Source organism: Apostichopus japonicus, chromosome 18 (genome assembly GCF_037975245.1).
Source record: "Apostichopus japonicus isolate 1M-3 chromosome 18, ASM3797524v1, whole genome shotgun sequence".
Taxonomy (NCBI): Eukaryota; Metazoa; Echinodermata; class Holothuroidea; order Aspidochirotida; family Stichopodidae; genus Apostichopus; species Apostichopus japonicus.
In genome coordinates this window covers 14,256,078-14,269,888 of record NC_092578.1, presented here as the reverse complement: position 1 = coordinate 14,269,888, position 13,811 = coordinate 14,256,078, and the positions used below count along the sequence as shown (strand labels likewise).

General features: G+C 39.1%; 1 protein-coding gene, 1 long non-coding RNA gene and 1 pseudogene across 3 annotated transcripts in view; 1 reads left to right on the top strand and 2 right to left on the bottom strand.

Moving 5' to 3' along the window:
* Positions 1–13,811, bottom strand: part of LOC139958476 (uncharacterized) — a 324,735-nt gene that overhangs the window by 166,426 nt on the left and 144,498 nt on the right. The gene's annotated exons all lie outside the window — the stretch shown is intronic.
* Positions 1–13,811, bottom strand: part of LOC139958448 (uncharacterized) — a 34,279-nt gene that overhangs the window by 6,192 nt on the left and 14,276 nt on the right. For both annotated transcript variants that reach the window (XM_071955530.1, XM_071955531.1), the window contains exons 14-20: positions 13,088–13,360; positions 11,674–11,844; positions 10,596–10,777; positions 9,512–9,595; positions 8,124–8,338; positions 7,763–7,900; positions 7,170–7,395 (exon numbers count right to left, since the gene is read on the bottom strand). In XM_071955530.1, coding sequence (XP_071811631.1) covers positions 7,170–7,395; positions 7,763–7,900; positions 8,124–8,338; positions 9,512–9,595; positions 10,596–10,777; positions 11,674–11,844; positions 13,088–13,360 — 1,289 coding nt within the window. The remainder of the gene's footprint in view (positions 1–7,169; positions 7,396–7,762; positions 7,901–8,123; positions 8,339–9,511; positions 9,596–10,595; positions 10,778–11,673; positions 11,845–13,087; positions 13,361–13,811) is intronic.
* Positions 3,361–6,496, top strand: LOC139959134 (uncharacterized; annotated as a pseudogene).

Sequence of the window (13,811 nt, the reverse complement as noted above, 5' to 3'; positions counted from 1 at the left end):
TCAAATGTTGTGTTATGTGTAGCCTAATTCGCCTTTGTCGTAAGAATAGTTTATAAATAATTGTTACGACTAGTCGTAAGAATAGCCACGGCCAATAAAGAATTTTGATCACAGGTAGGCCTAGGCTAACCACTTTTGAATATCTGGCATATTTAGAGCCAATACAGCATAGGCCTAAGCCTTAAGTTTAAATAGTTACTACTGTAGTACTAGTAGTATTAGGCTAGTAAGATAGCCTAAGCTACAATTGCTTAGCCTAAGCTGTAAATTTAGTGTTACTCTTAAGTTAATGTTACTTGTTAGCCTATCGCAATAGTACTCACCACTGATTTTGATAAGCTTTCCGAGATATGGTCCCTTTCCTTTCCACTTGATTTTACAAACAGCTCCTTCTTTCACTTGATTTTTTTTCAACCACTGAAGATAAAGGTTCGATGCTGACTAAACGATCGTCAACCCAGTAAATAAGGCATCTTTGCCGAACAGTCTGGAGTTTCGTTGAAACGACTGTAGGCCTAGGACTTTTTGCATTTTCTGCCGCTGTCTGAGACAAAAGCATCAAGGCAGTCGCATCCATTATCAAGGCCCTAACTTGCAAATATAAATGTCTTGATATTGTTAAAATTCCATGGATAATTCGCAAAGCTGCAGTCTCCAACAGGTTGACAAAGAATGTATTTTGACGATAATCCAACGAATATCCTGCTTCCGATACAAAGAAAACGAACAACTGGTTTGCAAAGTCGAGGCTGTAGAACTACAGGACGTTAGACTAGTAGGTTAGGCTACGGAAGAGCTAGAAACCTTACGTTCATGCAAACGAAACTGAGAGATAAACTATCAGCTAATTAAAGTTGAGCGGAATCAATACAAGGCATAAAAAAGAAAGAAATTTAAACACTTTCGCAATGGCTGATTGAAATAAGTTACAGTAGACGTCAAGGGGAAGATATGGACTTTTCGGCAAGAACTTGTTGACAGCGTACTGTAACGTCGGTACTTCTAACTTAGGTTCAAAATTAAAGCGCGATGATCGTTTGTTCTACGCTGATTGGCTAGTATCTACCAGTCCATAATATTTGCATATATATCGACTTACGCAACATCTATAGTTTGGCAAAGTGCTTCCACGGAGGAGAAAGAATCACGTAAGCTGTCAAAACAGGTAATAACACGGTTATGGTGGGTCAAAATGTTTATAGAGCAGTAATTCGGTTCAAAAGTAGTCGCATGAGCTTATCTTTGAAAACTTGTATTGGTAACTGGATCTAACGATGCGTATTTAACAAAATTCATTTTCACGATGTGGAAGCATTTTAGTTGTATCGTACATTGTTCCGTACAACTGACCATTATCGGGATATGTTAATTGCTATTTTCAAGCACTGATCTACACTAACGAGCAGTGTTCTCAAGTAGTAATTTAGTATACAGTGCCAAGTTGCCAACGTTAATCTAACATACATAGTAAACTATTACAGCGCTGCGACCATCCGGTGAAAGTATTTTTAAACGTCAGCACTACCGAGCCCGCCTGTTGTTTCATCAGGGGGAAAATGGTGATCATTCGTAGGTTTTGCACAGATGAACTCACTGTCGCAGTTGTGTTATGGTGACTTCGAAACCACCTCATATTCATAATGTCTCACTTACTGGAAGTTGATCCAACAAGTCCTTACTTGCCTACGCAGGACAACAGAGCTTATAAGCGGCGGCGTACACAACGTCAGCCTAACGTTCAGTCACGCTGTCGAACAAGGCCTAAGCCTAGTGATATTAATAGTTCATCAAAACAAACTGTCTCGAGAACCACACGGTGGCGTATGGACAAGCAAGTGGAGATTAATGCGAGTTTAGGTGTTAGGACAGTTGAATTAGAAGATGATGAATTCACAGTAAGTGAAATTCAGCCTGGGCAAGTTGACTTCGTTTCAACAAGAGAGGTTGAAGTTGAACATGATGCCCATGGTAGTACTACTACTGCTACTAGTACTAGCCTCCAAATTACGCAATACATAGGCCAAGCAACAAACAAACAATTGAACCTAGCCAACCTTCCCTTACAACCCATTTAAAACCTGAACTCAATGAGGATAAAATGGGTACTCAGAATTTGTCATCTGAACTTGAATGCATTCATACTGTGGAACAAGGATCTAATAATCTGAATTTCTCCGAATCTGACCACTTCATGGGCCTACCTCTGTCTGATGGCTCCTCAACGGATGGAATAAAAAGGTAATAAGACATAGGCTTATAGTATACCTAGGCTTCCCAAATTAGTGATACTTTTTAGGTAGACTCACATACAGTAGTCGTAAGGGAAATAGTTAAGGACCAACTGGGCAGCTGTCTTATTCCCAAAATACAATTTGCCCAAACAGCCTGGATTTTTTTACTGGGCTTATGTGGTTTCTTTAACAAGAATGAAGATATATGGTACTGATCAGAGCTTGTGTGGGTTTTAATATGTCCAGGCAGGTTGGGTGAAATCTATCAAGTGTTGTTAATTTGACATGTATGATGCTAGTAAGTGTTGCAGTTTAATCCTTGATCAAATGAAATAGAATAGAAAATAGAGTTGAAGTTGGTGCGATGCTGTGTCAAATTGGTCAAGGGTTTGGGGATTTCCTCTATATGTACTTTTCTAGTCATCTTTACTTTTAGAAGTACACTTAAATCATGGAAAAATGTTTCATCATAGAAACATGCAAGAAGCTCATGTTTCCTTGCCATTCACTAAAAAAATGCAAGGTTCTTGGCTGTACTCTAACATAGTTGTTCACACATAAACAGGTTATATTTGAACCATAACTTTTTTTTCCTGTACTCATCACAGGGATCCGGATGATGATAACCTCCACCTGGCAAATATTAAAGAGGTAGGAGGCATTTATGAAAGTGATGACTGGTGTGACCCACTCAGTGTAGAGGAGTTCGACCTTGAAGATGACTGGTTTGACTGCAAGGAATCCCCATCTATCCATGATGAAGCAGAAGATGAAGGAAGTAAACCACTTTATGAAGGTGCTCCACTAACTTTGGCAGAAAGTATGTTGATGATTCTGATGTTTTCAAGCAGCCATAGCATTACTGGTGTTGCACTGGTTGATTTGCTTGTGCTAATTTCAATGCACTGCCAAAAGCCAAATATCTGCAAGACAACACTTCATATGTTTAACAAATTTTATGGAACTCTAAAAAAATCCTTTGAAATTCCACAAGTTCTGCAATTTTTGTAATTATTAACTTAGCTCCTCTGATAATGATAGGTGCCTAGTATGCAGCAGTGATGTCTCGGAGAACAGTGGAATATCCTACTTTATAGAAATACCGATTGTTAATCAAATTTGCAAGTTAATGAAAAGGCAGGGATTTCATGACTTGCAGCATAGATTCAACAGAAAGAAGAAAAACAGTGACAATATTGAGGATATTTATGATGGAGAGCAGTACAAACGTCTTTTTGCTCCCGGAAAACTTTTACATGAACCAAGAAACATATCTCTTATGTGGTATACAGATGGATGTCCCATCTTCAAATCATCAAAGGTCAGCCTTTGGCCTCTTTTTTTTCAATCAATGAGTTGCCGCATAAACGACGGTTCCTAAAAGAGAATTTGATTTACGCTGGATTGTGGCTTGGTTCAAAACCGGCTGTGGGCACTTTTCTGAAGCCATTCCTTGCTTCCATTAAAGAACTTCAAGATGGTGTAGAAGTTTATGCTCAGGACAAAAAGGAAATTATCATAGTTAAAGCTGTGGTTCTCTGTGGTACATGTGACCTTCCTGCAAGAGCTGTAATGTTAAATATGGTGCAGTTTAATGGTGCTTTTGGGTGTTCTCATTGCTTACAAAAAGGCTGTTCAACATCAACAGGAAAAGGCTCGGTGTGGACATATCCTTTTTGCATGACTAATCCCCTTGGTCCTAAACGGTCTCATGAAAAAATGTTGAGTGATGCTATGAAAGTGCATACCATGCAAATGAAAAAGCCCATTAATGGCATCAAAGGGCCTACTTTTCTAAGTTCATTTGGTATGAATCTTGCTGATGGAATGGCTATTGATTATATGCACACAGTTCTGCTTGGAGTATTTAAGAAATTGTTACACTTATGGTTCGACACATCTCATTCCAAAGAACTATTTTCTTTAACCAAACTGCTTGACAATATTGATATGCGACTTACCAAGATAAAGCCTCCACATTTCATTTCCCGAATTCCAAGGAGTATTAAAGATCATTTGGGTTATTGGAAGGCATCAGAATATAGGGCATGGCTGTTTTATTACTCTTTACCAGCTCTAAAGGGTTTAATGAATGACATATTTTTTGAGCATTATGCATTACTAGTAGAGGCAGTTGTCATTTTGAATAGTGACAGTATTTCTGTCAATGATATTAAATACTGTGAAAGTTTACTTATCCAGTTTTGTTACTTGTTTGGGACATTATATGGAGACAGGTACTGCCTTTCTGTGGTTCATGGGCTTCTCCATCTTCCAGGTGTAGTGAGAAATCTTGGTCCACTGTGGGTGTATTCATGCTTTGCATATGAAGATATCAATGGGAAATTATTGCACATGGTGCAGGGCACAAAAAAGCCACATTTGCAAATAGCAAATAATTTGTGTTCTTTGCTGAAGGTTCCAGAGTCATTGCAAAATGTGTCTGTTGGGGCAGATACATTGAAGTATGTTAAAAAACTATCTGTTAAGAAAAAACCTGCCTCAAGGACAGAGGTGATAGATGGCTTCATTTCAGTGGTTGGTCGTCTTTTGCAATGTAACCCTGAGTCAGATCTGTTGCCATTGATAGTTGAATGTATCGGTTATAAACCACAGCTTTTTTACAAATTTCTTCGTCTTCAGCTGAATGACATGTTACTTTACAGCAGTGATTACAAACTTGTGACCAAAAGAAATTCATATACTGTAAGATACCTTAAAGAGGGAGTTACATTTTTTGGGCAGATAAAGTATTTTTTAAAATGTACGAAATGCTGCAGTTGCTCTGCGAAATGTATGTGCTCTTCAGATTATCTTGCTGTGATAAAGCACATGAACTCTGTGGCTGAAAGCATTGCTGCAAATTTCAGAACAACATTAAAATTAGACCATCTTTTGATGGTTAAAAATCAAGGTGATGTTTTTTTTCATATCATACCTGTAAAGTATATTGCTGAGCTATGTATTTTCATGCAGTTTGAAAATCCAAAAGAGTCTTTTATTGCACAAGCTCCAAATTTACTAGAGAGTGACTAAAGGGTGGAATAATATCTTTTGCTGGTAGACTAATACTCAGGGTGTACTGCAAATTAAAATGAGTGCCTTCAGGTTACCAATTTTAATGTTTAGTTTTCTTTAGGAAATCATTGTGAGACATGAATAAATGCTGTGTATATATTCAGCTTTCTGCTCATATTAAGGCAAAAGGAATTGGTATACATTTTGAGGCTGGGGGATTGAGTGGAGAAAGAGGTGTGGTAGTACTTGATATACGTAATTACAGTAAATTCCAAATTGTAGTTCTTTATCAACAATGGAGCATAAGCCTCAAGTTAGTGGTGTACAGTAGTGCAAGGAAAACCCTTACTGGTTTTAACCATGAATTCACAATTGACATTACATGTGTCATACTTATTTTGGCTTATAAACAAAAGATGGGTTTCTCCCTCAATTTTGATATTCTTTCTATTTGTTAGCCTGTGATACATTACTTACATGTACTGTATGATGAGTGTAAATAAATTTCATTTCACTGCATGTTCTTTGTAATGAGGTATCTTATTTCTAAAGGTGTTGTTAACTTACATTAGAAATTGTTTGTCAGGCTCTGAAAAATATTGCCCTGTTTTCCTCCTATTCCCCAAGGTGCACAAGCATCTTGATTTCATTGAAGATCATTTGAAGTAACATTTCACTGAAAGCCTGCGTTCCTAATTGTACTGTAACATTTCTCATGCTTTTAAATACTGTTCAATATACCCTACAGAATTGTTTCAAGAACCCCTAAGGGCCTTCGGGTTCCCATGAAACTGACCCAGAAGTTTGTATGCGCACCGCACCACCTTACACAAGTCTACCACATGGTTCAAGTCCAAGAACTACTCGCGCACAAAGACATATAAGCAATTTTTTCAAAGTCCAAATTGTTTGCTTCACATTTTTTTCTAAGTCCAAATTGTTTGCTTCAGAAGTCAGCAAAAGTATTTAAGTCCTCTTTGCACGCTTAACCAAGAACTGGCGCGCTAAGATCAAGTGCGCACGTGCAAAGACGAAGCACGTGCACGCTAATATGAAGCGTGCGCCTGCTAAGATGGCACGCGCGCGCTCCGTCTTAGTGTGCGCGCTAAGACAAAGCGCACGCTTCCCTTGGAGCGCGTGGGTTGTGCGCAGGTTGCGCGCAGGTTGCGTACTTTTGTGCGCCAGTTACGAACGTTGTTGTATGTTCGCTCTCGGCGCATAAGCTGCGCGCAACTAGCACACTTAAATTTGTACAGGGGCTTGTTCTGCTTTTTCTGAGATACTCCGACGGGACATTTAATCATCTAATATACTGTAATCATTGTCATAACCTGGCTATAAATTGAGGTGTAAGACAAGATTTTGTAAAAATTGTAGCAATTTAGCAGGCTAGAATTTAGGAAAATCCTTGTGGACTTTCAGTAAAATGAGAATACTCTAGATAATTGATCAATCCGGGGTCGTAGTACTCGAAAAGTATTCGATACTTGGGTAGTACAGAGTCACTTTTTGCAAGAACTTCTTTCACTGGAAGAAAGTACTCAGATGATAAAGTACTCATACTTGGTACTATTAGTACCCGGAACTTCCAGTACTCGGAAGTACTTGGTACTCGAAAAGAAGTTCTTGACTATACAACACTGCATCTCAATCCCCCACTGAGTTCCAGAAATCATCAGCAGATCATGTCAGATCTATTCCCACCCTCGTCTCTACTATTATAATTACGGATGTACCTTCAAAAGCAACAGGTATAGGCTAAATCAAACAATAAATAGATTCGTGGCAGGAATTTCGCTTTTTTTTTTTTTTTTTTACTAAATCTCGGGGATATATATTCCTTCCCAACATGATATTGAATTATTACCAGCGGTATATGATATCACAAAAACGATTGAGGAAAGAAAAAATAACAGTTACCAAATTGATTTTATCAGCCAGTGAAGAGTCCCTTCGAATCATATTAGAAGCATCACTTTCCACCATTGGTAAGTAAGGAGCCTCGTCTGGGTTGCGTGATGGTTGCTGCCGATTTATACTTATTTCAGCTCGGTGACTAAGGATGACTTCTAACGCGTATTCAATCTCAGAAAAGTTTGGTCTGTGTTGGGGCGATTCCTGCCAACATTCGGCCATTACTTTAAAGCTGAAGATATTGTACAAACAAACGCATTGAAGAGATAATATCGTCACGTAGAAATATATTGTGAAGATAGATAGATGAATGGGTGGATAAACAGACGCAGATCTAGGATTTTGATGGGGGGGGGGTGGGGTATCCCAGTCCCGAACCCCCGCTCCCTTTTTGTAGATATAGAATGTGATCCAGTGTAACATTCATAATGCATCATTTGACTCCAAACTTTTCATTCGGGTAATACTCCGCCCCCCTCCACTCTACATAACGACTGCTAAGATCTAGAGATATAAGATCCTACATCCGTCCCTGATGAACCAGGCTCTTTGTAATACCTTTTGTACAACAGGAAAGAGGAACTTGAAGCTTCACTTACATATCCATTGGACATCCTTCTGGATGAGGCATTCTGTAACCAGCCTTGGTTCGATTGACCACTTCAACAGCAGGCATTCCGGCATAGGGAATTCCCCCAAGGGTGTAAATCTCCCACAAGACAATACCAAATGACCACCTGTTGGTCAATAATGAACACACAAATACTCACGCAAACACATGTACATGCAGACACTAATATATCGCCATGCAGATTCGAACCGTATGCAAATTGCCGTTTTTCTTTTATTCATGATTGTTCAATTGACCATTGTTTTATTCGGAGATATATATATATATTATAAAGACATTTCACATTGTCGGTTACTCGATCATTCATTTTAACATACTAATCGACTTACACGTCACCCTTTGTTGAACAAACGCCATCAAAATTCGCTTCTGGACTGTACCATTTCACCGGCCTTTTCTTTTCCGGGGCGATACGTTTATATCCTCGCTGGTAAATATCATCTGATAAACCAAAGTCAGACACCTTCACCAGAAGATTCTCTCCAACCAAACAATTCCGTGCTGCCAGATCACCATGGAAATATTTCGTCGTTGCAAGATATGACTATATCAGTGGAAAAAACAACAACAATAATATATGATCATATGCCAATAGACATTGTTGCTACCACACCAACTGTATTAAATGGCTGGTCTCTAGAAATATATGTGTGTATGAAATTTACATATTCATGAAGTATAGGTGTGATTTACTAAAACATGAGTTAAATGTAAATTAAGAGCTGTAGGTAATTAAGCAATGAATCTTTCTAATTAGTTATATATATACTGTTTAGTTTTATGTACTGAAAAAGTCGTTATTATTGGTTGTTTCTGTTGTTGTTTTTGTTGTTTGTAACCGGAAAAATTGCAATTATCGAAATAGCTGAGCGTATTAAGTCGCATGGACTGTGACGAACTCACCGTTAAAATCATGTTTGTAGTATGTTCCTACTCTGGCCTTCTCGGCCGTTTGGCTAAGATCATGTGTAGTATATGTTCCCTTTCGAGGGGAATGGTGATGCACACCCGACGATGATCACACAGTCACAATCTCTATACAAGGGGACTGGGAAGTTGAGAGCGGATCAGTCATTAGGTTGTTTGGTGGTTCGTGCCGAGGTTCTTTCCTGGGTGACTTTTCTTAAGAAAAGTACATGTTCCTACTCTGGCTTTAATCAGTTATGAGCAACAGTCTGTGTTGTTGGATTGATGTGTAGGCTGCAACCTCTGAAGAGTTATTTTTTCTACCTATGTGAGAACCTTACATTGCGCGTAAATTCTGCAGCCAGATGTCTCTCCTGAGAGGCTGTCTATACTCAAGATACAAGCTCTTCAAAGCAACGGTAGAAATGCGTTACATTTGACGGGTAACATCAAAGTTCAGAGGTAAGCGATGTGAGTAAGGATGGCACAATATGTAGTTGAATTGTATCAGATGACATGCTTTTGCTGAGATGCGGATGTAACCTTTATAGAACTACCCCCACCCTTCGTGCTACCTGCTCACCCCCTATACCCCAACACCATCCCACCGGTAATCAGTGCTAATAGTGTGTGTTTACCTGGCACAGTAGAGTTGTAGTCGAATCCAGGAGGTGCTTCTCCGAGGCCAAAGTTCGAGGCCACACAAATTTGACTCGAGCTCGCATTCAAGTACAACAGCTCTAGTTGTACTGCAAATTGCTGTAGACTTTACTTAATGCATTATGCGTGTAATGCATACATTAATACATACCATGCCCTTTGAAATCTGCCAAGCAATTTGGACTTTGTTTAATTCTGTGATGTCATAAATCTGATCAATGTCGCTATTCTCCTTCTGAAGATGTAAAGAAGAAAAGAAAGTCAAACGTCTGTAATTTCGAATATAACGTCATTGATTGGGATTTTGTTATGATCGATGTTGCAATTCAGCAATCGTGTCAAAACAAAGCACCATTTGTCGCGCTCAAAAGATAGTGGACAGTAATTACCGAAGTTTTACAACCTTTCTAAAAAGTCAAGTACTTTTTTTAATTAGGGTAAGTACAAAATACTTTGTTATAGCATTCTGCAACACGTAAATGGAAACTTTTGTGGCGTATACTTGCGTGGCATATCCTGCTACGTTTTAACGTTCACGATCATATCAACGATATCCGACTTAGATAGTAGAGGACGCTATTCACAAACAGAGAGCAAGTATGGGTGATCACATATAAAAGTCACATATCAGCTTTGCAGCTTTATGTTTTCGTCTACATGCAAAACAACAGAGAAATCTTATTACGGTTTCCAGCAACAAGACGTTAACTGCAATCTGAATGAAATGTGACAAGAAACGTCCCGAAGTTAGCAGACAATGTCAGCACTCAATACAAAGGCGATTTCATATATCATTAGACTAATTTGCATTTTGACATAACTTGAATATTCATATAGCTCATTTCCTAAGTGGGGAGCGGTGTATATTGTCTGGTACTTTCTGCCACGTCCATCTCGTAAACGAATCAGACATGAGCAAACGCTTCCGAAGGATTCAACCCTGATTGGGTGCCACCAGCTACCAAGAAGGAAAACAGTCCAAACATTCTCGGACACTGACTCCAGCCAGCTACAGACTTTAAACTGAAATTAAAGTTATCAAGAAGCTCTTCATGTCCTGAACTTTAAAGTCACCTAGCTTACCGGCGACACACCATCGACTTCGGTATGCTATACGAGTACCAGGTATCTGTTCCATGCTGTACTACGGTCCTAATGCAGTTTTTTTTTCACAATGTTCATCAGCATCATGTCGTACTGCATGTATACTCGACATGATACTGTGGCAAACTTACCGCTCTGCCGCGAAGAAGGAATTTATCCAGAGCGCCGTACTTCATGTATTCCGTGATGAGATAGTAAGGTTTGCTTAGAGTGCAGCAACCAATGACAGACATAAGATGAGGATGGTTACCTATTTCAATCATGAGTTTGATTTCATCCAAAAAGTCTTCCTTGAGAGCAAGAGATGCACCAGCTAAAGAAATAGATATGAACATGCTCAGTTGCAGTGCATTAACTCCTGCAATATCATACACACATCAGACTCACGGACACAGCCTAAGTATTGAGGTGAGCATGGTTAAGTTATACGTGATCTTTCATACTAGCTGTGAGAAACCATAAACGTCATCAGAATTGACTGTTTTCTAGAAACTCTGAAACCTTGTGTATTTCATCGTAAGCCACGTCAACTACAACAAAATTCAAGTTAAGTACGATCTCTGATAAAACTATGGAATATAATGATTAAGCGGGGGGAGGGGGGGGTGGGGTTTTCATGAGGGGTTAGATCTAAGTCTCCCTAGATAGATTAAGAGAAAGAGAGCAAACAGGATACCTTAATGACGTCACAGCATGAGAGTAAGTGTGTACTTAAACGTGCACTTCAGAGAACAGTCCGAGCACGTTTGTCAAAACGTTATCTTAAATAATTGCTATATAAGTAACGTTCTTATGTTACTTTGAAGAAACACTTTCATACAGCGATATCCAAAGTAACGTGTCAAACACTACGTTGATTGGCAGGATTATCAATAACTGGTAAATAATAGCTAGGCTAGTTAATAAATGCCTGTCAACTTTATTATTATATCAGTACCATAACGTTCTTCATAACGTTAGTTACTTAGTGGAAAACGTTTATACTTAGTATCACACTAGAGATAAGTTTGAAAGATTTCATTACTTCAGCAATGTTTAACTTTATCAATAGAAAGAGAATTTACTCCCCAAAGACAAAGCTATGCCAGACCAGCTAAATTAAGCCCCAGAGACAAAGCTATGCCAGACCAGCTACGATACTGGCGGGATTTTTCCCCCGAAATTTGATCGCGTCATTTCCTTCGCCCATTTTTTAAAAATTTGACTTACGTTTAGGAGTCTTGATGGCGACTAAAACTTTCTCTCCTTTTCCTTTCAATCCAGTCAAAGTACCTCGGTAGACTTCGCCATATTGGCCTCTGTCCAGCGGCTCTCTCTCAACTTCAAGGTTACCCAAATTGGTTATTTCCTTACCCTTAAACTCTATCGGAACTTTGGGTTCTGTGGATATAATTCAAGTAACTCTCTGATTTTTTTTTCGATGCCAGTTTACAAGATACACATAAATACGAATGACAAACAACTTTTGATCCCTGTTATATTCTGTCTGCATCATTAGCGCAGCAAGAACCTTGTGGACACGCAGTCACACAGTCACTCCTGTCACACAGTTACACGCAGTCACACAAGTTTTTACCTTATTCCCCCCTCTATTCGTTGGCAATCATTTTCCTTCCTTCATTCTTAGTTTTGAACTCACCTCTCTTATTCCTTTCCTCTCCAAACAACGATCTGCAAGAAATATTTCATCATCCAAACATGTCTCCCCCAAGACTAAAGTGATTGTATTCTACACCTCCCGCCCCTCACCCCCACCCCTTCACCTCACATCACTCATCTCACCATTCTCTTCTCAACATGGACTGACTTATCTAATTTACAGGTTTTGATCAGCATTTTACCAATAACATTTGGCATAACGTCTATATGTTAATTGCCTTAATTTTATTCCGTTGTGCTTTCTAATGTCGATAACATAAAAAGTTAATGTGTATCGATGGTTTAAAGAAATTCTATGGAAAAAGTCTCCATCATTCTAAATTTAAAAAAATCCCCAATGATTATGGGAAGGGGCATGAACACTTATGGAAGGGCGAGAGGCGAATGAAGGATTTAAATAAAAGGGGTGATGCGACCCTCGGGTGTGGAGCCGGTCTCCATGTGGGCACCAAAAAACAATAGACAATTGAACGTCAAAAGGTGCAAATTAGGTCCAATTCTTAGCTGATTTATAAAATAAAAAAAACAACTGGACAATTTACAGCGAATAACGACGGTGGTGGAGGCCATGTTTCCTCTTTCTTCCCCTTTCCCTCCTTACGCCCACTTTAATACTCCATGATCAGTATGTAAAAACTGAAGAAGAAAAATAATGACGACTAGAGCAATATATCCCTTTTATTGAAGTTGCTATTAGTATATCTCCTTGCCTGACCTGGATCCTACACTCTCGTAATACCTGGTAGGCAAGAATCTAATGATGTATCAAAGCTTCTGTTCAATATAGATAAACAGTGGCGTTGCAAGGTGGAACAGGGTCCCGTACTGGTAATTGATACAACCCTCTCCTCCCCTCCCCTCCACTCACACCCATTAGAGCGCGGGCCTGAGCGGAAGCAATGGCCTTACTCGGACGCTCATGCTGATGCTGCTGAGATCTAAATATGTTGTACTTATAGCTCACCTTTGAAGCTGTAATGGTTTGGCCTTTTTTTCTGAGGAATGTAGGCAGTGTGAATTTTCTCATCCTTAGAGCAACACACACGGTAAAACATATAAAGAAAGACGCACACCATTAAAACCGCGATTACTGCAGCAACCACAGATATAATAATGTAAATTGTCGGGTCAGGCATTGGGGGAGATGATGGAGTTGGGTCTGTCTTTAGCATTTCGGGCGGAGTCACCGGATCATCGACAGGAGTTGTCCGTTTTGGAGATGTCATCAGCTCCGTCACTGTTGATCAATGTCAACAACAGCAAATCAAATATAATAAAACAATACATGTATGATAATGAATGGATAATAAATACCATATTTCAAAACGTCATGTTTACTTCATGTCGCTGTCAGCTGTTAGATGGTCCATTTCTTATGCAAAATTGGTAGGCCTACAGTCCTCAGTGAAATGAACTTTCAATCAGATCTCGTATACATTGTGGATTATGCATTTCTTCATATTTATGAACACAGTTATGAAGTCTTATTCAGATGGATAACCAAGGTAATTGATGGATCATTCGCCTATAATTAAGTGATTCGAATAAGTATAATAATATTATAATAATATAAACATGTGGCAGGTAATGGGTTCGAACCCTTCCACAGCCAAAGTTAGCCGGTGCACAGGCTTTTCATCCAGGAGATACCCACCGTTTCCCCATCCAAATTGTTACAAAAAAACGCT